General features: G+C 56.6%; 8 protein-coding genes across 8 annotated transcripts; 4 read left to right on the top strand and 4 right to left on the bottom strand.

Annotated features, from left to right (window-relative positions):
• Positions 1 to 752: 752 nt before the first annotated feature.
• LTHEOB_6001 (Cytochrome P450) lies at positions 753 to 2,622 on the bottom strand (the record flags this gene model as incomplete). Its single annotated transcript, XM_035515210.1, has 4 exons — positions 753 to 811; positions 982 to 1,136; positions 1,204 to 1,456; positions 1,509 to 2,622. 4 exons carry the CDS (start codon positions 2,620 to 2,622, stop codon positions 753 to 755), a joined length of 1,581 nt encoding a protein of 526 aa, XP_035373132.1.
• Positions 2,623 to 2,936: 314 nt separating this feature from the next.
• On the top strand, positions 2,937 to 4,886 carry LTHEOB_6000 (Cytochrome P450; the record flags this gene model as incomplete). The annotated part of the gene is made up of 7 exons (XM_035515209.1): positions 2,937 to 3,171; positions 3,231 to 3,324; positions 3,405 to 3,414; positions 3,484 to 3,842; positions 3,911 to 3,944; positions 4,020 to 4,206; positions 4,273 to 4,886. The coding sequence occupies 7 exons, from the start codon at positions 2,937 to 2,939 to the stop codon at positions 4,884 to 4,886; spliced, it is 1,533 nt and encodes a 510-aa protein (XP_035373131.1).
• A 574-nt stretch (positions 4,887 to 5,460) lies between these two features.
• On the bottom strand, positions 5,461 to 7,137 carry LTHEOB_5999 (Cytochrome P450; the record flags this gene model as incomplete). Its single annotated transcript, XM_035515205.1, has 6 exons — positions 5,461 to 5,626; positions 5,688 to 5,737; positions 5,786 to 6,570; positions 6,617 to 6,685; positions 6,766 to 6,820; positions 6,874 to 7,137. 6 exons carry the CDS (start codon positions 7,135 to 7,137, stop codon positions 5,461 to 5,463), a joined length of 1,389 nt encoding a protein of 462 aa, XP_035373130.1.
• Positions 7,138 to 7,279: 142 nt separating this feature from the next.
• LTHEOB_5998 (Transferase family protein) lies at positions 7,280 to 8,764 on the top strand (the record flags this gene model as incomplete). The annotated part of the gene is made up of 1 exon (XM_035515204.1): positions 7,280 to 8,764. The coding sequence occupies one exon, from the start codon at positions 7,280 to 7,282 to the stop codon at positions 8,762 to 8,764; it is 1,485 nt and encodes a 494-aa protein (XP_035373129.1).
• A 497-nt stretch (positions 8,765 to 9,261) lies between these two features.
• Positions 9,262 to 10,969, top strand: LTHEOB_5997 (Cytochrome P450; the record flags this gene model as incomplete). The annotated part of the gene is made up of 4 exons (XM_035515203.1): positions 9,262 to 9,700; positions 9,753 to 9,821; positions 9,871 to 10,482; positions 10,539 to 10,969. The coding sequence occupies 4 exons, from the start codon at positions 9,262 to 9,264 to the stop codon at positions 10,967 to 10,969; spliced, it is 1,551 nt and encodes a 516-aa protein (XP_035373128.1).
• Positions 10,970 to 11,080: 111 nt separating this feature from the next.
• Positions 11,081 to 12,904, top strand: LTHEOB_5996 (Carboxylesterase; the record flags this gene model as incomplete). Its single annotated transcript, XM_035515202.1, has 3 exons — positions 11,081 to 11,194; positions 11,250 to 11,714; positions 11,774 to 12,904. The coding sequence occupies 3 exons, from the start codon at positions 11,081 to 11,083 to the stop codon at positions 12,902 to 12,904; spliced, it is 1,710 nt and encodes a 569-aa protein (XP_035373127.1).
• Positions 12,905 to 13,772: 868 nt separating this feature from the next.
• LTHEOB_5995 (Transcription factor) lies at positions 13,773 to 14,471 on the bottom strand (the record flags this gene model as incomplete). The annotated part of the gene is made up of 1 exon (XM_035515201.1): positions 13,773 to 14,471. The coding sequence occupies one exon, from the start codon at positions 14,469 to 14,471 to the stop codon at positions 13,773 to 13,775; it is 699 nt and encodes a 232-aa protein (XP_035373126.1).
• A 2,623-nt stretch (positions 14,472 to 17,094) lies between these two features.
• On the bottom strand, positions 17,095 to 18,238 carry LTHEOB_5994 (uncharacterized protein; the record flags this gene model as incomplete). Its single annotated transcript, XM_035515200.1, has 2 exons — positions 17,095 to 17,202; positions 17,255 to 18,238. 2 exons carry the CDS (start codon positions 18,236 to 18,238, stop codon positions 17,095 to 17,097), a joined length of 1,092 nt encoding a protein of 363 aa, XP_035373125.1.
• Positions 18,239 to 20,160: the final 1,922 nt, after the last annotated feature.

Below are 20,160 nucleotides of genomic sequence, written 5' to 3'. Positions count from 1 at the left end.
TGTAGAAAGCCTTGAAATCAACCCTGGGAATTAAGGCTAAAAGAACCAACATGCTTGCACGGGTACTGAGTCTTACGACATTAGAAGCAATTCTGCGAAAGCCCGCTTCTGCAGGTGAAAATACCGTTGATGTTTTTGCTGAGTGGCCACAGTGTCGATACGGACAGTCTGTCAGGTCACCGCTGGCGGCACTGGAGGTGGTACTTCCGAGAATTACTATATACTGTCTGGCTATTGTGACACGCTTCATCGTATCCGAAAAACACTGATCGGTAGGGCAGTTGCAACCTCTGTAGGCAGGGAAAGAATGGTGCAGCGTTACGACCTCGCCCCGGTCGGTAACGTAAGTTCCACTGCGTAACGGTCTCTCATTAAATTCAGTCTAAGCACAGTTATATTTATACCGCTTTGTTGAAACAAGACACATGTGGAAGATATACATGCGAGCGAGCTAGAGTTGCTTAATTAAGATTGGCCCGTACGACGCTCGGCAATTTTTATATTAGATTATCGACGACTTGGAGGATCGGGCCGAACCGCTTTAGACAACCCCCGAATAAGATTTTTCTGAAATTCTATCTAAAATTTCAAGTCAGCTAGGTAAATACTATAGCAAAAAAGAAATGTATGCAACTAGTTGGTAGACGTTTAAGAAATATACAATCGCTAAAATAGTATACAACTATTACACTTCTAGTTATTGTAGAACCACTGGTCCTTGACAATATTTTCTAACAAGTGCTACAATTTTTTCAATCTGGTTTGTAAAGTACGATGTTGTAGGTGGCCACGATCGTGAAATACGTGTAGACTGTTAAGATGAGCAAGAGGGAGGGTCGCTAGAGGGCGAGTCCTTATCCTCTATCGATGACTGAGTTACTGTACAAGTGATATGCAACATTAGGATACTTTAAGAGTCGTTATACAGCAGAATTGTATTTCTACGGCTATAAATCTGGATCTACGCTGTCGCCGGCTTACGGCGCTTGAAGAGGACCTTCGCAGTGGGGTCTGGGAGGTATTGTGTCTCAAACTGCAGGCTTTCCGGCCTCTTCTGCCCCGGTGCGAACTTCATGTCGTAGTTCTCGAGCAGGTACACCATGATGGCCTTGATCTCCTGCGCAGCAAAGAAGCGTCTGTATGCACACGCGGGGTTAGCAGGTCAAATGAGCTGAAAAAGGACGACAGCGCGGAAGGACTTACCCAGGACAGGCGTGCTGGCCGTAGCCGAAAGCCATACTAGCGGGGTTGGAGGACACAAACTGCGCCTTTCCCTCCTGCGCGGGATCGGCCCGACGGATCGAGGCGAAGCGCCACGGATCGAACTTTTCGGGCTCCGAGTACAGGTTGGGGTCCATGGAGATGGCGTTGGTGGGAACTCCAATGGTCGTGTTGGCGGGGATGACGACGCCGTTGGAGAGAGTCCAGTCGACGGTAATGATACGCTCGAAAGTGACTGCGATATCCGTATCAGCACTGGTATAAGGGGGGAAAGGAAGAGCACTGACTCAACAGCAGCGGATTGAAGCGCTGGCTTTCCTTCATGATGCTATCCATCAGAGGCATCTGGATGAAGCCCTTCTTGTCAATCTTGCCGTCCGGGCCGATGACTTTGCGGTACTCTTCACGGAGCGGGGCAATGTACTCGGGATGCTCGCAGAGATCGTAGATGAGCTGGCTGGGCGCGGCGGCGCTCGTGTGAATGGCGGCAAAGCTGACAACAAGCAGGATACTGGCGAGAAACTTGTTGTCCTTCTCCTTCCCAGTGGCCTGCTCGCTCATCCAGTACAAAAGGTCCAGCGCGGACTCACCCGTGCGGGAGCGCTTTTCCAGCAGCGGGATGGCGGCTTTCTCGGCGGCGGCGTAGCTCTTCTTGATGTTTTGGAGCGCGGGGATGAAGCGTGCGACCACCGGCTTCAAGAATTCGGGAAACTTCTTAAGCGTCTGGGCGGCGATGAAGCTGTCGTGCGCGAAGTTGATCGAGGCCTGGACCCACTCGTCGTTGCGGCTGAGGGTGGTGCCGCCAAACATGCAACTGGAGACTCGGGCAACGATCTGGGTGATACGATCGACAACGGGCACCTCTGTCCAGTCGTCGCAAGCCGGGAAGGAGTCCTTGAAGGCATCGATGATCTCGTCCTGGATGCCGACCATGACGCCGTCGAGGTTCTGGTTCAGCTGTGCCTTGACCACCCGCGCATGCAACCTCGAGCGGCTGCCCAACGTGGTGTACTTGCCCTCGAACATCTCGATGAAGGTCCCGACAAAGTCAACCTGGTCCATAGGCGCCGTCTTGAGCTCGTGCATGAACTTGGTTGGGATCATCAGCCGCTCGCCCAGGGCGGTTGGGACGTAGTAAAAGTCGTTCGGCGCATTCTTGTAGCCCTCGATGAGCATGTTTTTGGAGTCCTTGAAGAAGCGTTTGCGGTTTTGGACGATGGCACTTTTCTTAGAGCCACCCACGACGTGGACCTCTCGGAGCAGGCGTTGCTTTGTCTTTTTGGACTGTGCCAGAGCCAGTGTCAGAGCAAGGCATGCCACGGCGATGAGAATCGACAATCGCCGTGTGTCTTCTTGTCCCGTCCATTGCGATGAGATCGCCGAGATGAGGTCGTGAAGCATGATGCCGACCCGAATCACTTGTCGCTGCTGCGGAGGAAAGTGAAATAGCAAGCGGGCTCTGAACGCATTTATGCCCACGCGCACCAGCGCATCGGATGTGGTTGAAATTTCCCATTCTGTCGGTCGGGCCGACCATCGCGGTGCATCCAATTCAGACACAGTGAAGGAACGCACTCCACTCGACTAGCAACCGCACGAAGTTTTTGCAGCTTTCCTAGTCGAGACGGTCCGAGGTAGCAGCGCTTATCTGGTTTTAAAAACCCGTGACTACTGGGCTTGCACTTTGCGCGTCGATGCTTCGCCCTTTTCCAAGCATGAAGCTACTTGCAGCTGCCGCAACCCTTGCGACACAGCACCCCGTACTCGCCGTGTCCAGCATTTTTGTATTGTATGCTGCCATTTTGGTCGTCTATCGGCTCTTCTTCCATCCTCTTGCCCGCTTTCCTGGCCCGAAGCTCGCCGCCGCAACGCTATGGTACGAATTCTTCTTTGATGGCATCCAATGCGGGCAGTACACATTTGAAATTGGACGCATGCACGAGAAATATGGTGCGAGACCCGTATTCGTACCTCTGTCCAAGTATGGCTCTGACCCGCCCGTCTCTCAGGCCCAATCGTCCGCATCAGCCCCAACGAGCTGCATGTGAATGACCCCAAGTTCATCGACCAGCTCTACGTGGCAGGAGGCAAAAAAAGAGACAAGTATGAGTATTTTACAAGTCAATTCGGGTACATAGCATCCACACAAGCTCTCCGCCGACGTATTGCTGACAATATTGCAGCATTCCGCAGGTTTGGCCACCGCCCATCATGAACGCCATCAAACAACGTGCTGACTTTTTTTTTTTAACAAAAAAACAGAGCGTCTTCAGCACCGTTTCACATGACATGCACCGGCTGCGTCGCGGTGCCATGAACCGCTTCTTTTCCAAGGCGTCGGTGGTGAAGCTGGAGCCGCTGATCAAGGACACGATCAACAAGCTGTGCACCCAGCTTGAGACACACTATGGGGGGACGGGGCAGCCGGCGACGCTCAACATGGCCTACAGCTGCATGACGACCGATGTAGTCACAGAATACGCTTTCGCGCGCAGCTACAACTTCCTCGACTCCCCGACTTTCGAGCCCAATTTCCATCGTGCCATAGTTGCCGGCTCCAACATGGGACCTTATACCAAACGCTTCCCCTGGCTATTGGCCGTTATGCGCTGTCTCCCGTCGTAAGCTTGTCTATTGAAATCCTCCCCGAATACCAATTCTTTGTTGCCAGCTTCTCACAATGTCTTAGAGCCCTGGTGTCACGACTGGATCCCGAGATGGGCGTGTACCTGAGATTCCAGGAAGTTGGCGGCCCAATCCTTCTTTCCCTGCGCGTCCGTCGCTAACTCTTAGGCAAGGACGTGCGCAAGCAGATTGCAGAGATCCAGGCAACCCGAGTGGAAGATCGCAAATCCGGGCGCGCGGGCGCCACCATCTTCCACGAGCTCATCGACGGGGATCTCCCGGACGAGGAGAAGCGACTGGAGCGGATGTGGCAGGAAGGCCAGATCATCGTCGGGGCGGGCACGGAGACGACGGCCTGGTGTGCGTGACACTTTGCCCCCCAGCCGTGAGGAAAACGATATACGCTGACTTGGCCAATCCAAACAGCGCTCTCGGCAACCCTCTTCTACATCCTGTGGACACCGGGCGTGCGCGCGAAGCTGCAGGCGGAGCTGGACGCCGCGATACCCGACGCGGGGCAGCTGCCGTCGCTGCAAGTGCTCCAGGCCCTGCCGTACCTGGGCGCCGTCATCACCGAAGGGCTGCGGCTGTCGTACGGGGTGAGCACGCGGCTGCAGCGGCTGGCGCCGGAGCCGCTGTCATTCACGTCAGGCAGCGGACCGACGGGCAACGGGCCCACGACGACGACGAACACGACGTACACGATCCCAGCCAACACGCCGGTGGGCATGAGCTGCCCGCTGGTGCACCTGAACCCGCAGCTGTTCCCGGAGCCGCACGCGTTCCGGCCCGAGCGCTGGCTCGGCGCGCCGCCCTCGCTCGCGGGCTGCATCCTCAGCTTCTCCAAGGGCAGCCGCCAGTGCCTGGGCATCAACCTTGCCTACGCCGAGCTCTACTACGGCATCGCCGGTCTCATGCGCCGTCTCGGCCCGCGCCTGCGCCTCTTCGAGACGGACCTGTCCGACGTCGAGCTGCTGTACGACCGCTTCGTGCCGACGCCGAAGCTTGACTCCAAGGGCATCAGGGTGTTGGTGCAGTGACACGAGGAGGGGGGGGTGGGGGGGTGGGTGGGACGTGTTTTGTTGAACAGTGCAAACTGATTCAATTGTATGCAGAATGCAGCCGAAACTACCTGAATATATACACCAATTGGTTGCGCAAAGTAACTTGACGGGATCATACTTTGGGGGTGGTATCTGCCTTGGTGTTCAAGAAAGAATACGACATGTTTCATTGCCATTGTCCCGGTGCATGATGCTCAAATATTAGCGAGGAACTGATAACCTCAGCCATGCCATCTTCTTTTGACTCCCATTACTGCTGTAAGCGGGAAGCCAGTGGCGTGCTTCATCAACGTATTAAGCTTACCGGATGTGAACTCTTTTAGTGTTTTGGAGGAGACACGTAGACATGGGCTGCAATATTAAATTTCATCGTGTATGTAATGTGGTACTTCATGCACTACTGCTTCTATAGTGACAGACGCCCAAGGGCTTGAGATATGACTGCAAACAACGGCCAACGAGGCGGGGTTCTAAGTGCAAGAGTCACATTCATGTGCAATCTCAACGAGAAAGGTCCTGTGCCAAAATCCGAAACGTGACAGACAATCGACTAGGCCCGACGGCGGATGAGGACTTCCTTCTGAGAATCGGGTCTGACCGAAACCTCGTTGATTATGGTGTCCGGGCGGTCACCGGGCAGCTTCAGCTCATACTCGAGCAGCAGCGTGGCGAGGATTAGCTTGATCTCGTTGCTCACAAAGAATCTGCCGGGGCACCTATGCGTTGCGGGGCAAGAGTCAGGCGTGCAAAACAAAAAAGATTGGATAGATTACTCACGCCTGGTTTCCGTAGCCAAAGAGCAGCATGTCGGGCCCGGTAGACACAAACTGTACGTGTTTAGCAGGGGGCTAGTCTTCGCAAGGGACTGGGCTTACCTGGTATCTGCCCGACATGCCCTGGCGCTGTCTGAGGCGTTCAAAGCGGAACCCGTCAAACTTGGTCGGTTCGTCCCAAATTTCCGGGTCCATGGCGATCTGGCTCGACGGCGCGGCCAACCACGTGCCCTTGGGCAGATGCAAGCCATCCGACAGCGTGACGGGGCCGGTGGTCGCCCGGTTGAATGTCATGATGCCTGGAGGGTTGAAACGCTGCACCTCGGCCATGAAGCTGTCCATTTTGACGAGCTTGGACATGGTCGCTTTGGTAATGACGCCGTCGTCGGCGTCGAGGGCCGTTTGTACCTCTTCGCGCAGAGGCTGGATGTACTCTGGGCGCGCGGCCAGGTCGAAGATGATGTTGGTCAGGAGTAGTGCCGTCGTGTGCACGGCGGCGAAGCTTGCCTGCAGCTGCTGAAGCGCTTGGTAGTCGACGTCACTCCGCAGTGCGCTCGGCGAATGCTCCAGGTTCCATGAGACCATGTCGTTGGGGGCGTCGGCTCCTTTCCGCAGCCGCTCCTCGACCAGGGGCTTCACGAGCCGTTTCATGGTGGCAACATGGCGGCGGACGCTCTGCAGCTCGGGCAGGAAGAAGCGGGCGAAAGGCCGCAGCAGGGGGTGCACGTCGTACAGCCGGGTGGACGCAGAGAACGAGTCAATCGTGTACATGACGATGCAGTTGAGAAACTCTTCGTTGCGGCTCAGAGCCTGGCCAACGAAGACACGGCCGGAGAGCAGCGCGACTATGCGGAGAACGGCAGGGTGGGCCTGAAAAGGCGTCCACTCTGTCGCACGTTAGCAGTTGCGGCCAGCCGGGCTCGTGGTGCGTACCTTTATCCTGCGGCAGTGCGGCGGGCATGGCGTAGGCGAGCTCGTCGCGCATGTCGGCGACGACAGCGGCTGCGAAGCAGTCAGCGAGCGGTCCTGGGAGAGCAAAGGAGAGCACATGCTCATGCTGCGGGCCAGGCTTTCCCGAATACTCGCAACGAGGGTTTCATCATGGTGGCCGATCAACGTCTGGTTGCCCCAGAATTGCTACCCGACGACATGTCAGCGGACGAGCGGGCGAATGCGAGGACGCGACACACATCGATTAGGGATTGGGCAAAGCTGATGGTCGACTTGGGGAGAAGCTTGAGCTCTTCGACATGGGCCGACGGCAGAACCAGCTGCTCGCCGTGGGGACAGCGCAGCTTGAAGACGCGGCCCTTGTGCTGCGCGTAGCCGCTCTGCAGGCGGGCGGCGAGCGGTGCGTCCGAGTGTACGAGCGGCACGTCGATGCAGACGCGCCTCTTGGCGCGGAGCAACAGCAGGAGGACTGCAAGGGTGGCGGTGACGGCGAGGAACGACATGGCGGGCGCGTGTGGACGGGGCTGCGCCGCTGCCGTATATTTCAAGCGGCCGCCGTCGGCCTGCCCGATTGGGCGCCGCCGAGCGGGCCGCAAATGCTATAATAAGGAGGAGCACGAAGCTACGCAACTCTCACGCCCAGCCATGTCCATCTCCGTCGTCGCCGAGGCACGCGTCTTTCCGGCGTCGCGCGCCGCCGGGGCGCTGGAGGAGCACACGGCACCGCTCTCGATCCTCGACGCCACCGTCACCAACTTCACGCCTACCGAGACAGTGCTAGCCTACGCCGCGCCCGCCCCAGCGCCCGCTTCTCTTAGTGCAGCGTTACGCCACGTGCTAGATGCGTATCCGCAGTGGTGCGGCCGTCTACACTTTCTACCCTTCGACGCTGTAGCGCGCCGCTACGGCCGCCTAGCTCTAACTTGGGGCCGTCCCGACGACCCAGGCGTAGCCTTCGTCGAGGCTCGCTGTAGCGTCGCGCTCACTAGCGTCGCTCCGGCCCGAGCCGAAAGCGATCTCGTTTGGGACCCGTCGAGCTTTCCGGCCGCCCAGCTGGTGCCCACTACGCCACTAGCCGCACCGGCCGACGCCTCGCCGCACCCGGCCGTCTTGGTACAAGTCACGACCTTCAGCTGCGGCGGGTTAGCTGTTGGCCTCCGCCTCGCGCACCCGCTCGCAGACGCCCACGCGCTCGCGCTGTTTATACACGACTGGGCCGCCGCAGCCCGCAGCCTTCCACCGCCCGCCCCCGGCCCGCTCTTCAATCCTGGGCTCCTCGACGCCCGCGCGGCGCCGCACGCTTCAGCCCTGCCGTGCAATCGCTTCGACTGGTGGATCTCCAATGCTGGCAGCCCCCTGCCGCCCGTCGAAGCTCCCGTCGAGCTTCGCGACGGGCCGCTCGACCCGCCCGGTACGCCCATGCCCTGGGCTGACTGGGACCTAACGGCGCCCGTCGCCCACCGCGTGCTCCACTTCGGCGGCGCTGAGCTGCTGCGAATGTGGCAAGCCGCCACTCGCGACGCCGGCGACGTCCGTATCAGCCGCCTCGACGCCTTGATGGGCCACGTCTGGTCGCGCGTCTGCCACGCGCGGGGCCAGGCCGACAGCGACGAGCCGGTGACGCTCGACTACTCGCTGGGCGTGCGGGCGCGGCTCGACCCGCCACTGCCCGACCGCTTCGTAGGCTCGCCTCTGGTCATCGCCGCCGCGACGGCACCGGCGCGGGACGTGTGCTCGGCGGCGACCAAGGCCAGCCTGCTGCTACGCGCAACCGTTGCCGCCTTTACGCCCGCCGCCGTCGCGGGGCACCTGGCGGCTAAGCTGCAAGAGCAGAGCCCCCAGCGTCTCTGGCAGGCCTTTCTGGGGCGTAGGCACCTGCTCGTCACTTCGTGGATCCATACGCGCCTGTATCATGTTGATTTTGGTACCGGCAGCCGCCCGCGTCTCGTCCATGCCGCCATGCCGCGCATGGATGGGCTCGTGCAGCTGATGGAGGCCCCGCCCGCGAAGAGCGTGCAGCAGCCTCCCAAGCACTGGGCTGACAATGGCGTTGACGTTCAGATATATCTAGCCGCTGACACGATGGAAACACTTCTCCAGGACCCGGAGCTCAGGAAATACCGGGAGTAGACAGGTTGTATACAGTTGCTACCTACAATATGAATTTTCTCAAAGTGAACGCACTCAGTGGTACACTTCTTCAGTCAATCAAACATTTCAGTCTTGTCCCTTGGCAACAAGCTTCTCCAAGTGAGCCTGCTCATTCATGTGCATTGAGCCCAAGACGCCGACTCGGCAATCCTAAACGGGGTTCGGTCCGGTCCGGGTTGCGACTCGCGTCATCCTGCCAGATTCCACATTGAAAACTAACGGCCTCACTTGGATCTCGTGGCGGCTCTTCACCAGCAATTTGAAACGAAGAAAAAAAAAGAGGATCTTTCCTGGAGGCACTAAAGCGGGTTTTCTCCTACTGGACCTCTCCGTGGAGTTCGGAGCTGGTCGACGACTCTCCATTTCGGCGTCGCCCGATTCACTGGATCCGAGCCTCGTACTCATACTTCCCAAACAGCTATATCATCTTGCGATTCAAGGTCGCAAGGTCTGGTCAGTTACCAATAGAACACAAGATGGTCTTGTTACAGGCACTAGTGTCTTCGCATGTCCTGGCGGGATTTCTCAGCTCCGCTCTTCTCACGTTCCTCATATGCATCGTTGAGGAGTGGCTGCACCAGCGTAAGCTCAGACGGCAGCTCGTCGACGCCCCGGTCCTCAACCTCAAGGGCCGAGACTTTGACACAGCGAGCCGCGAATACAAGGAGAATCTTCGAGGGTTGCTGAAGACCGGCTACACGCAGTTCAAGAACGGCGTGTATCAGCTATGGAGGCCCGACGGATACATCACCGTCATCAGCAAAGGCTTCATCGACGAGTTGAAGAGCCTCCCCACCGAAACCCTGGACTTCCATGCAGCCGTGCAAACGAATTTCATCGGCAAGTACGAATGGGTCACGCTGGGGTCGAATTTGCTGGCGCATACAATCCTGGAGGACCTTACGCAGCAGACTTGTGGGTGCGAAGCCGCTCAACTCAGCTGACAACGGCGCTGACGATTGGGTAGCTGCGCTCCTGCCGATCATGGCCGACGAGATTGCGAAGACGTTCGATGAAGAGATGCCCGGCTGCAAAGGTGAGACGATTGTGGTCAACCGCGCGCCCGATGGAGCTGATATCCCCAGAATTCACGCCAGTCACCGTATACGAGTGTCTCACACGCGTCGCGGCGATCCTGACCGGACGAGTTTTTGTGGGCGCGCCGCTGAACCGCAACGAAAAATGGCTCGAGGCGACAATCGACTTTACACACGACGTTTACATCGGCGGCTCGAAGCTGAGGAAATGGAATTACCTGCTGCGGCCGATTGTGGCGCGCTTCCTGGTCCCCGAGATTCGCAAGGTCTGGAAGCATCAGGAAACGGCACGGCGCTTCCTGGTGCCCATCATGGAGGAGCGGTCCGCGGCCCAGAAGAGGCCCGGCTACAAGAAGCCCAACGACCTGATCCAGTGGTTGATGGACAATGCCGCCAAGGAGACGAAGCCCACGAGCTTCGCACGTCTCGCGGAGCTACAACTCCTGGCAAGCTTCGCTGCGATCCACACTACTTCGCTGACCTGCACGCATGTGCTGTTTGACCTGGCTGCCAGGCCCGAGTACATAGAGCCGCTTCGAGAGGAGCTCGACGCTGTAGAGGCACGCTTCGGCACTCTCCACACGAAACAGGCCTTGAGCCAACTGTCCAGGATGGACAGCTTCATGAAGGAATCGCAGCGGCTGAACCCGCCAGGACTTCGTAAGTAACCCCCCCTCTCTCTCAGTCTGCTCCCCGCACGGCTGACACTTGGACAGTAACGTTCCCGCGTCTCGTGCGCAAGCCCATTACCCTCTCGAACGGCACGCTCCTGCCCGAGGGGACGCAGCTGATCGTGCCGGCCGGGTACATCTCGCTCGACAACGAAGTGTGGGAGAGGGCGGACGATTTCCAGGGCTTCCGCTTCGCGGACCTGCGCACCGCCCGCGCCGAAGACGGGCACAAGCACCAGTTCGTCAGCACCTCGCCGAACGCCATGCACTTCGGGCACGGCCGCCGCAGCTGTCCGGGCCGTTTCTTTGCCGGCCACGAGCTGAAGAGCATCCTCGCCCACCTGCTCCGCACCTACGACTTCAAGCTGGCGGGCGGCCCGGATGCGCGCCGCCCCGCCAACAAGGAGGAGATGGACTTGGTCAACCCGGACGATAAGGCGCAGCTGTTGTTTCGCCGCAGGAAGGCGTGCGAGTAATGGCTTCGGGCTCGGGCCGCGCCTAATCCGGAGTTGCAGGGAGAAGGCCGAGTTTTCCCATGGTACATGCAAAGCGAACCCAGTAGCAATAGCCTCACCAGAACTTTTCCAATGGATTTCGTCGCACTTTTCTTGCTTGTGCTCACAGCGGGCGCCGTACCGCTGTCTCCTGCCGCCAGCCCCCTTGTCGACCTGAGCTACGAGCTGCACCAAGCTACCGTGAATGTACGCGCATCTGGCTGCCGCCCTGCGACTGTTGTCTCTGACCATGTCCCTTTAGGTAACGGGCGGCTACTACAACTTCTCCAACATCCGCTACGGCGCGAGCACTGCGGGCCGTCTGCGGTTTGCGCCCCCTCGGCCGCCGTCGCGGCCGCCAGGACCGCTGCGAGTGAACGACGGGCAGTCGGCCAAGGTCTGCCCCGGCGCGCTGCCGGCCTGGCTCGATGTAGCCACGAGCTTTGCGGCCGGGCTGAACTACACGCCGGCCAACACCAGCACCGGCGCAGCTGACGTCGTCGACCCGCGCACGAGCGAAGACTGCCTGCTTCTCGACCTTGTGGTTCCCAGGGCCGTGTTTGACGACAAGCTGGGCGCCCCCGTGCTGGTCTGGATCCACGGCGGCGGCTTCGTCAGCGGCGACAAGAGCGAGCAGGGCAACGGCGCCGGCCTGGTGGCGCGTTCAATGGAGCAGGGCAACGCGGGAATCATCTACATCGCCATCAACTACCGGCTCGGTCTTTTTGTGAGTAGTGAAAGCACCCGGACCGATGACGGGCGTGGCCCCTGACGGAAAACCCACAGGGATGGCTGGCCGGCACGGCATTCGAGGAGCAGTCCGGGTCGCCCAATGCCGGCCTGCTCGACCAGCGGCTCGCCTTGGAGTGGGTTCGGAAGCACGTTCATTTGTTCGGCGGCGACCCCGGCCGTGTCACCGTCATGGCCGAGTCGGCGGGCGCGGGCTCGACGGTGCTGCACATGGCCAGCAGCGCATCTGCTGCTGCTGGTCGTCGTCCGCCGCCGTTCCAGCAGGCCATTGTGCAGAGCCCCTGGCTGCTCCCTCCGCCACCAAAGGCACAGCAGGACGCACTGTACGGCGCCGTGCTCCGTCTAGCCAACGCAACGACACTGCTCCAGCTGCGCAGCGCGTCCACGGCCACCCTCCAAGCAGCAAACAGAATGCTCGTTTCCCACGCGCCGTACGGGACCTTCGTTTTCGGCCCCACCGTCGACCACGTGCTCGTAGAGGGCAGCCCCCCGGCTTCTTCCCTGCTCGCCGCAGCAGAAGCCTCTTCCAAATTCCCCGTCCGCTTGATGGTGGGCCACAACTCGGACGAAGGCATCCTCTTCACCCCGCCGCAGGCCCTGGACGAGCGCGTCTTCGAGCCCTTGCTCGCCCAAGTCTTGCCCGCAGCCTCGCCCGCCACGCTATCGCTGCTCGCCACCGAGCTCTACCCAGCCACGTACGGCGGCGGCCCGTCGCCGGCGTACTATGCCAGCCCGCTGCGCCGCTACGCAACCGCCTACGCCGAGCTGGCCGTGACGTGCGCAGCGCGCCAGCTGCTACTACTACCGCCGGGCGCGCACCACCACTACGCCTATGTGTGGAGCGTGCCGCCCGGCTGGCACTCACTCGACCAGGCCTACACCTTCTATGACGACGGCGGCGCACCACTGGACGGCGCGCCGGCTGCTGCTGCCACTTCTCTGGCCGCGACCATGCAGCGCTACTTTGTCAACTTCGCCTCTTCTGGCTTCCCCGATCGTGGCCTGCCCGTGCCCGTCCCATTCCCCGCGGCGGCGGCGGCGGCGGGCCCTGCGGTGGTGCTCAACTTCTCCACTACGGCCTTCGGTGTGGCACGGGATCATCATGTCGATGCGGAGAGGTGTCGGCGCTGGATGGATCTGAGCGAGGAGCTGTGGGCTGATGCTTGAGAGAATTTTGTACGCTGGAGCTAGATAGATGTGGTTATATATATATATATGGAGATGGAGAAGGCGCGCACTTCCAGAGCGTCCACATTCCATTGTCGAAAACGTTCTTCATCTTATACCTACCGTGACCTGTGTTCGGGAAATCGCTGAAACAGTGGGTGCTGCATGCGTGCTGTTTTGCATCTGCTTCTCATGCCAGCGCCGTGGCAGCGACTAGTTGCTCAACGAGGCTAGGGGCTAGCCGTAGCACTCTCTTCTACCTGGCGGATCCTGATGGGGGGAGACGAAAAGGGCCGCTGGGACCACGAGGAGCACTGAGGCGATAAGGATGCCAAAGACGCTGGCTTGTATCGAGAAGACACATTGCTTTCGACATCGGTATGGCGCCCCCCTCTTAGCCCAACGGCAAAATATTGACTTGACGGTGCCTAATATCATCATCACCGTCTTCAGCGATACCGGAAAGTGGGAGTGGGGGATGGTGTTGTCGTAGGTGTGAGGCAGGGTTGTCGGGTGGAGAGACTTGTAGATAAAAGAATCATGCGTTGGATGCTTGAATTCTAGATGGATCTTCGCTATGAAATTGATTTGAGGATGCTCGTGAACAACGACACTATGTCCAGGTGGTCCTTCGCAACTCCTTTACAGGAAATTGACATGCGTAACCGTAACTGTGGCGTTTACTCTGATGTTAAATAATCATTCTTCGAGCTTAAATCCAAGAAAAGCAAAATTTTTAGCTGGGAGCCTGAAGAGCTAGTAGATGTTCGGCATTAATGCTAGCAGTGTTAACCTCAGAATCCATCTAGAAGATGTACTTAACTTCAAGGTTGCTACGATCCCGTCTCTCTCCAACTCGCTTCGCCGCTTACAAGCCGCACATAGCGAGGATAACCTCATCACTCTCCTCCTCCGCATTGACATCCCCAACATACCCCACCCAGCCCTCCCCCACCCTCGCCCACGCAACAGGCGTCTGCTCGCGATCCTCAATACTCTCCGCGGTGAAGACAAGACTCTCGAGCTTACTCTCCGCCGTGGGCAAGTACACAGCCTGCGCACTCTCCACATCCCGCAGATGCACCGCCTTCTGGCTGTACGCCGCCGCCAAGCGCCGCCGCCGCTGCTGCGCTTGGCCCACGTGTCTCGCCGCAGCCGCATTCAGCGCAAACGTCGTGCGATAGTAACTGCCGCGCCGCCAGGGCAGCCCGAAGGCGTCGGCGAAGAAGCCGTCGAGAGCGCCGTCCACGGGAGGAGCGTAGCTGGCGAAATGGCAGCAGAAGATGGCCGTGCCGCCGGCCCGCACGTAGCCGTTGAGCTTCTCGAGGACAGACGCGAACGCGTCGCTCCTGGGGGCGGCGCCGCCTACTAACGCGGCATCGGTGATCAAGATGGCAGCCGGCTGGTTGGCGGCGAGGTGGTCGAGAGTTGCGGATGCGCTGTTGGACGCCTTGATACGGGCGTTGGTGCTGAGATGGGCGAGGAGATTGCTGTACATCGTGTCAAAGTGCGGCTCGCCCTTGAGAGAGAGTAGCATGACGACCGGTTTCTCTGTTGGTTCGGCCATGGTGGTCCTGATTGTTTTGCGTGTTAGTTCGTCTACGTGGAGCTTGCTAAGCTGTGGTCGAGGCTGCAAAAGGCTGCGGAAGATTGTAGATGGAGGTGCGGGGTATGTTTCGCCGGAGTTTTGCGTGGAAAGAGGCTGGAAAGGTGAAGAGGGTAAAGTTTGATGAAGGTTGAACGAGGGGTTTTATTCGGAAAAATAATACATACGTGGCAAGGGGTGCCCTCCGACGTAACTCCACATGCGAGAATAGGGTAGCTTTACAATCACTCTACATGAAATCAACACATACTATAAGAGTCAACTTTCTATCTTATAATATTGAACTTTTCTCTATAAGTCCCGCTTTTGCTGCGTAATCATACGTGAAGAAAGATACTAAAGACTTTAGTGGTCCTCAAATACGCCCGTGCTTACACGGTATTAATACCCGGCGAATTTTGTTACGAAAATGGAAGAATATCGTAGGGCAGCAACTGAGATGAGACCAAGCAGAAATACAAAAACAAAATCGCACAATACTACTCTACATTTGACGAAGTCCCACATGACGATGCATGGCAATGCAGTAAATATCCGTATACCGATGCACTGATGCTGATTAAGTTGCTTGCTCCATGTAAGCCTTCTATTATCCTTTGTACAGCTTGCTCTCCGACAACCGCAAATTTCAGCCTTCTTGACTACGTCCTACGGCTAGGGAACCCAGAATCAGCAAGACCCGTTGTTCAAGATGATAATCTCCCATTTAAAAAGGACTTTTCTTGAAAACAGGCTCTCCAGCCCCAGAAACGGCGTTCGAAAGTGCGCGAATGCCTTCTCGGTTGTGCTGCGGACCAGGGCCTGCCCCACTTTTCTTTCTCTCCAGGCAGCAACCCCTCAGCCTCGCGATCCTACTTCTCTCCCGCTTTGCATCACCACAACATCTCCACAGCTCTCACTACATTGTCAAACGTTCTCCATCCTCCACCCACCATGGACCGTGTTCGGGAAATCGCAGAAACCGCGGGCGCTGTATGCGTGTTATTCTGCATCTGCCTCCCTCTCTGGGTCCTGACCGGCTGCAAGCCAATCACCCCCTGCGGCACCAAGCACCGTAAAAGTATGGCGCCCCCCGAGCGGTTTCGTTCCCAGCCCGATTCCGCTGCTGCTGCGCCCACGTACTCTCACGTCGAAAAGTCGGAGAAACAACCGGGTGCAGTCACTACGGTCGACTGCCTGCCCCCGTAGCTCCGGTTCCTCAGTTGCAGAAAAGGCTCGCCTAGCGTGGCAGCAGCGGCCGGTTGCTCAACGAGTCCGGGGGCTAGTCGTGGAACTACCGCATCTGCTCGGCGAATTCTGAAAAGGAATGGCAAAGTTTGGGAGTGCTGGGATGAGAGGGACGCAGAAGACGCTGGCTTGTATCAAGAAGACACTCTGCTTTCGACATGGATATGACGATCCCTTTTGGCCCAATGACGAAATCTTTCAGGGAGGCGTTTCAATGATTTCATGGTCATTCATATCGCCCTTACGGCCAGCAGTGATGCAGTGATTGATTTGAATCGGTCGTATAGTTATCGGGTATGGTATTCGAGAAAGGTGTTGCTTTGAACAGGTTCGAACGATGTCATGGACGTTGGGTCGTATACGCTTAAGGTCAGGAGGTGTCCGAGGAGGAACGGGGAATGTTACTGTCGTAAGTATGCAAAGGGATCTGGAGAAAAAGGAAAATGTGTATTAAATTCTAAAATCTTAAAGCCGTGGCAAAGGACTCTGGAGAGTTCAAGAATAGTCCGTGATCTCTCAATCACTCAGCACGAAAATCAAATCGGCAACTCCGCCCACTGCCACCGTTGCTGTTTCACTTGAGGTTGCATGCCCGTCGCTTGGTCCAGGAATGAAGGGTAGAACAATGGTAACAGCCAAAAGTGGGTACATGGCTGTATGTAGTTGGAAAAGTATGGTCACACATCGGATCGTCACCTGAATGCGATCCATCCACCTCACTGTGCGGCAACACGCCTTATGAGGCTTTGGATCACCCTCACCCGATTCTGATGTGTTGTGGAAGATATTTCGGATTCGTCGTATCATTTGAAATAAGGCTATCATGAGACTGTTTCGTCTGTGACAGTCTCGAAAAGTGTACCGTTTCCAGACTGTTCAACCCTTTTGATTTGGAAGGTCTTGCGACGCTTTATCCGATTCAAATCATCAAAGGACCCATCCTCACTCTTGATTCCCAGAGAACGCATGTCAGACTGCCCAAGGCTCCGGACCTTTTCGACCGAGAGAACTTCCGACAACTTGGTGAGATACAAGACCGCGTTGGCAGAAAGGCTAATATAGCCATCTTCTGCATGGAATCTGAACGGTTGTACACTCTGAAGCACTGGTAAACCGTAAAAAAAGCATTGCTTTACATATGCGTCGGATACCTCCCAAGGGTGGTACATGCGTTCGTGACAATCCCACCATTCAGCCATCGCGAAATACGTATATTGTCCATCGTGCGTCGGCCGGATTATAACGGCCCGTTTGAGATTTTCTTTGGTGGATCCTTCTGTAAAGCTGAACGCAATGTCAAGAGGATCTATAAGTGCACCGCTCAAGCCAAGATTATAAGAATAATCACAGTGCAGGGTTACGCCACTTCCCAATGGATTCCAGTGCTGATGAAGAGTTCTGACTGCAAGGCCGTCTCCTTTAAACCGGAAAAATTCCTCTGCATGCCCATGGCCTCCTTTAGCGTCTGCATGCGCTCTCAGGTCTTCGAAATCGACGTTGAGAGCTTTGCACAGAACAGCGATGTCATCAATGGTGACGGTGTTTGTTTTCACCAAAGAGGTCTCGCTTTTCAGCACCCGAAAGAACAGTTCCGCGCCCGTGATGGTGTAATCCGGTTCCAGGGCTCCGGTATCGCTGGCCATTCCAAGGAGTGCGTAGACTTTGTCGCGTGCGTCTGCGCAAAGGCCACCGCCATCCAGCTCTTTGAGCAACCCAAGGATAGTCAAAGGCCTGGATTTACTTCGCAGGAGGTCCGCTGCTTTGGCCACTTGGTATGCTGGCACTGTGCGAAAGAAAAGCCGGTATTTGACGTCACTCTTAATCATTACAGATAGGGGCTTGACCGTCTTCCATGATAAGGTGTGTTTTCCAAAGAGCAGGCGCACATCGGTCTGTGCAAGAGTAATCTCCTGAATGATCCACATACGCGTCCAATATGGTCGTGATAGCACGTCCAGCATCTGCTCACGAACAGCAGATGAACCTCTCAGTATCCCAAATATGGCACTGGACCTGTTAGGCACCCCGCCTTCTGGTGTCTCTTCGAACTTTTTCAGAAGCTCGTGGAGCTCCTGGTAATCCCCAGTGGCATCTCCAAGCCAGGCGAAAACTGTAGCGGCATTGCGGTAGATGTCGTCCATATGCTTGACTTGTTGCATCTTTTCAGTTGTATTGTCCTGATCGATGCAAATCGCGTCGATCCAGATGCCCTTGCGCGCCTCGCGGTGAGAGGAGGTGGCTTCGAGGAACCGTATAAGATTTTCTCGGGCACGAAACGCCTTTCCGTTCAGGAGGATCCACCCAGCCGGCGTTTCAGGACCCCAGGTATATGATAGAGCGCGGTAAGATTGATGCAAGTCATCGCGGTTGTATTCATTGATGGTACATTCGATGAGGCCTTCTGGAGAAACACCATTGATATCGAGCAGTCGGAAAGAGTTTTCGCTTAGGTTCAACGGCTTGTGGCGGAAAAGATCGTATGGCTTCACAGGTGGACCCATTGGAGACGGAAACGATTGTCGAGAGTAAAGAACGGAATCAGACGTATTGATGATACGCTGAGCAGAAAGCTGAGAAGATTTTGCGCAGACAGGTAACGTTTTTCCGGGTTCTGTGAGACTCGAAGTCCACCTCTCAGGCCCCTTGGACAGAGATCTTGGCAGAAGTACAGGTTCGAGCTTGTCTGGAATTGGAGTTGTGTGACGACTCCCCTTGCCGGAGTAATTTCCTCAAGAGGCTGAACGTCTCCACTTCTGTAAGAGGAAGAGACGTATAAAGATCAGTAGAGCCGAATGTCGATGGAAAGACGGTGGTGAGATTTAGCTGGAGATGATTGTTGCCTACCCCACTTCTTGTAAGAAATTTTTCGGCCTTGTGGGTCTGAATCGTCACCATTCATCAGCCCTGGCCACAACCCAATTACGATGCTTAGATCGGCGCACACTAGTGTCGATCGGCTGCGTGCTAACTGGAACATGACTTCAAAAGCGAGCGAATGGCGAATGTTAGTGCCCGGAGTAATTCCCGTAGCTATACTTATATTTTGGAGTTACAGTGGACGGCAAGGTCGTGACAAAGTTGGACACTCCCGTGGTTGTTTGATGGATTGTGCAGACAGAACCTACAGCTTCGATACTATGCCAGCCAAACCACGAATCATAGGCTTCACCGGTAACTAAAAGCAAACTGTAAGCAAGCAGTCATGTTCCTTAAACCATAAAACAATCCACATTGAAGAACTTCTGAACGCACGGCAATCACCACAGTGCCATTTTCCATGCCGTTGTAGCCAGGACTTGTAGAGTAATTGTGGGCCTCATGCGCCGTGTGAATTTCACTCAGCACAGTCTTGATTGGCTCACTCAAGGAATTTGCCCAGTGGCGAGCACAGGGATATTCTCTCCCATCTACACAGTCTTGAACATGTACTGCAGCGCCAGTATATCCATGGTTCTACTGGTCCACTACGAACATCCGCGGCCACAGCTCGTCTTGGATCACGCTTAGGTCCATAATTTAGAGACTAACATACTTGCTTGTAACGGGGGCCTACGCTGGCACGATAATTAAGATTGTCTCGTTTTTATGTTAATCCCCGATCTATGCACTACCGTCAGCGTAGTAGCCGTACGCCTGAGGTCCGTGAGAATTTTCCCGCCATGAAAGCAACCACAGCAATGACGAACGCTTGGATGAGAGCAAGCGGGAATGCCCGTGTTCTTTCTGTTGAAATTCCTGCGCGCCCCACTTCCTGTCGTGGAAGGCCATCATCAGGCGTTGGAAGTATCTGCTGAATAGTACAGTGTGCTGGGCCGCAGACATCTGCCATAGATGCTGGTGGAACCAGTACACGCTGCACTTTGGAGATGGCAAGGACCTGTCCATCCTTGTCCAATGCCTCCACAAAGCCTGCAGGAACATACTTTTGGCTCTTAAAGTGCGCCTCGAACCCATTCTTGTCCACCTTTCCGAGTAAGCTGCCCGTAGTATCGCTTTCCCGCTGTCCTTCTGCAGAATATATCTTCCAGGCTACGACTTCAGTAGCCCCGTTCCAGCTCATGTAAAAATGGGCCGGTTCCCCTTTGGCCCGTGCATAAAGGTACAAATCTGGTAGAGTGTTCGGAGACCCTTGCCATGGAGCTTTGACCACCCGGTAAACGTGTGCCTCCACGTCAACGAAGGCAACATCCAAGATGCGTTCACCATTGGGCGTGAATTCGCTGAACTCAGCGACTTGGCCCCAGCTCACGAATGTGTTGCCGTTTGGCAAAGTTTGTACAGTACCTTGATGGCGAGCCAGACCACCCTGAAATGGGAATCTTTCGTGTACCAATCGGGCGGTAGTGGGTGAAGTAGGGTGGTCAATCGTGATGATCGTCGCCGCGGAGACCTCTCGGGTCTGGGCGATGCCATTCCAACCATT

This window comes from Lasiodiplodia theobromae (genome assembly GCF_012971845.1).
Source record: "Lasiodiplodia theobromae strain AM2As chromosome Unknown scaffold_17, whole genome shotgun sequence".
In the NCBI taxonomy this organism is placed as follows: domain Eukaryota; kingdom Fungi; phylum Ascomycota; class Dothideomycetes; order Botryosphaeriales; family Botryosphaeriaceae; genus Lasiodiplodia; species Lasiodiplodia theobromae.
Note: the sequence above shows the minus strand (reverse complement) of the source record. Positions and strands in the feature narration are given on the sequence as shown.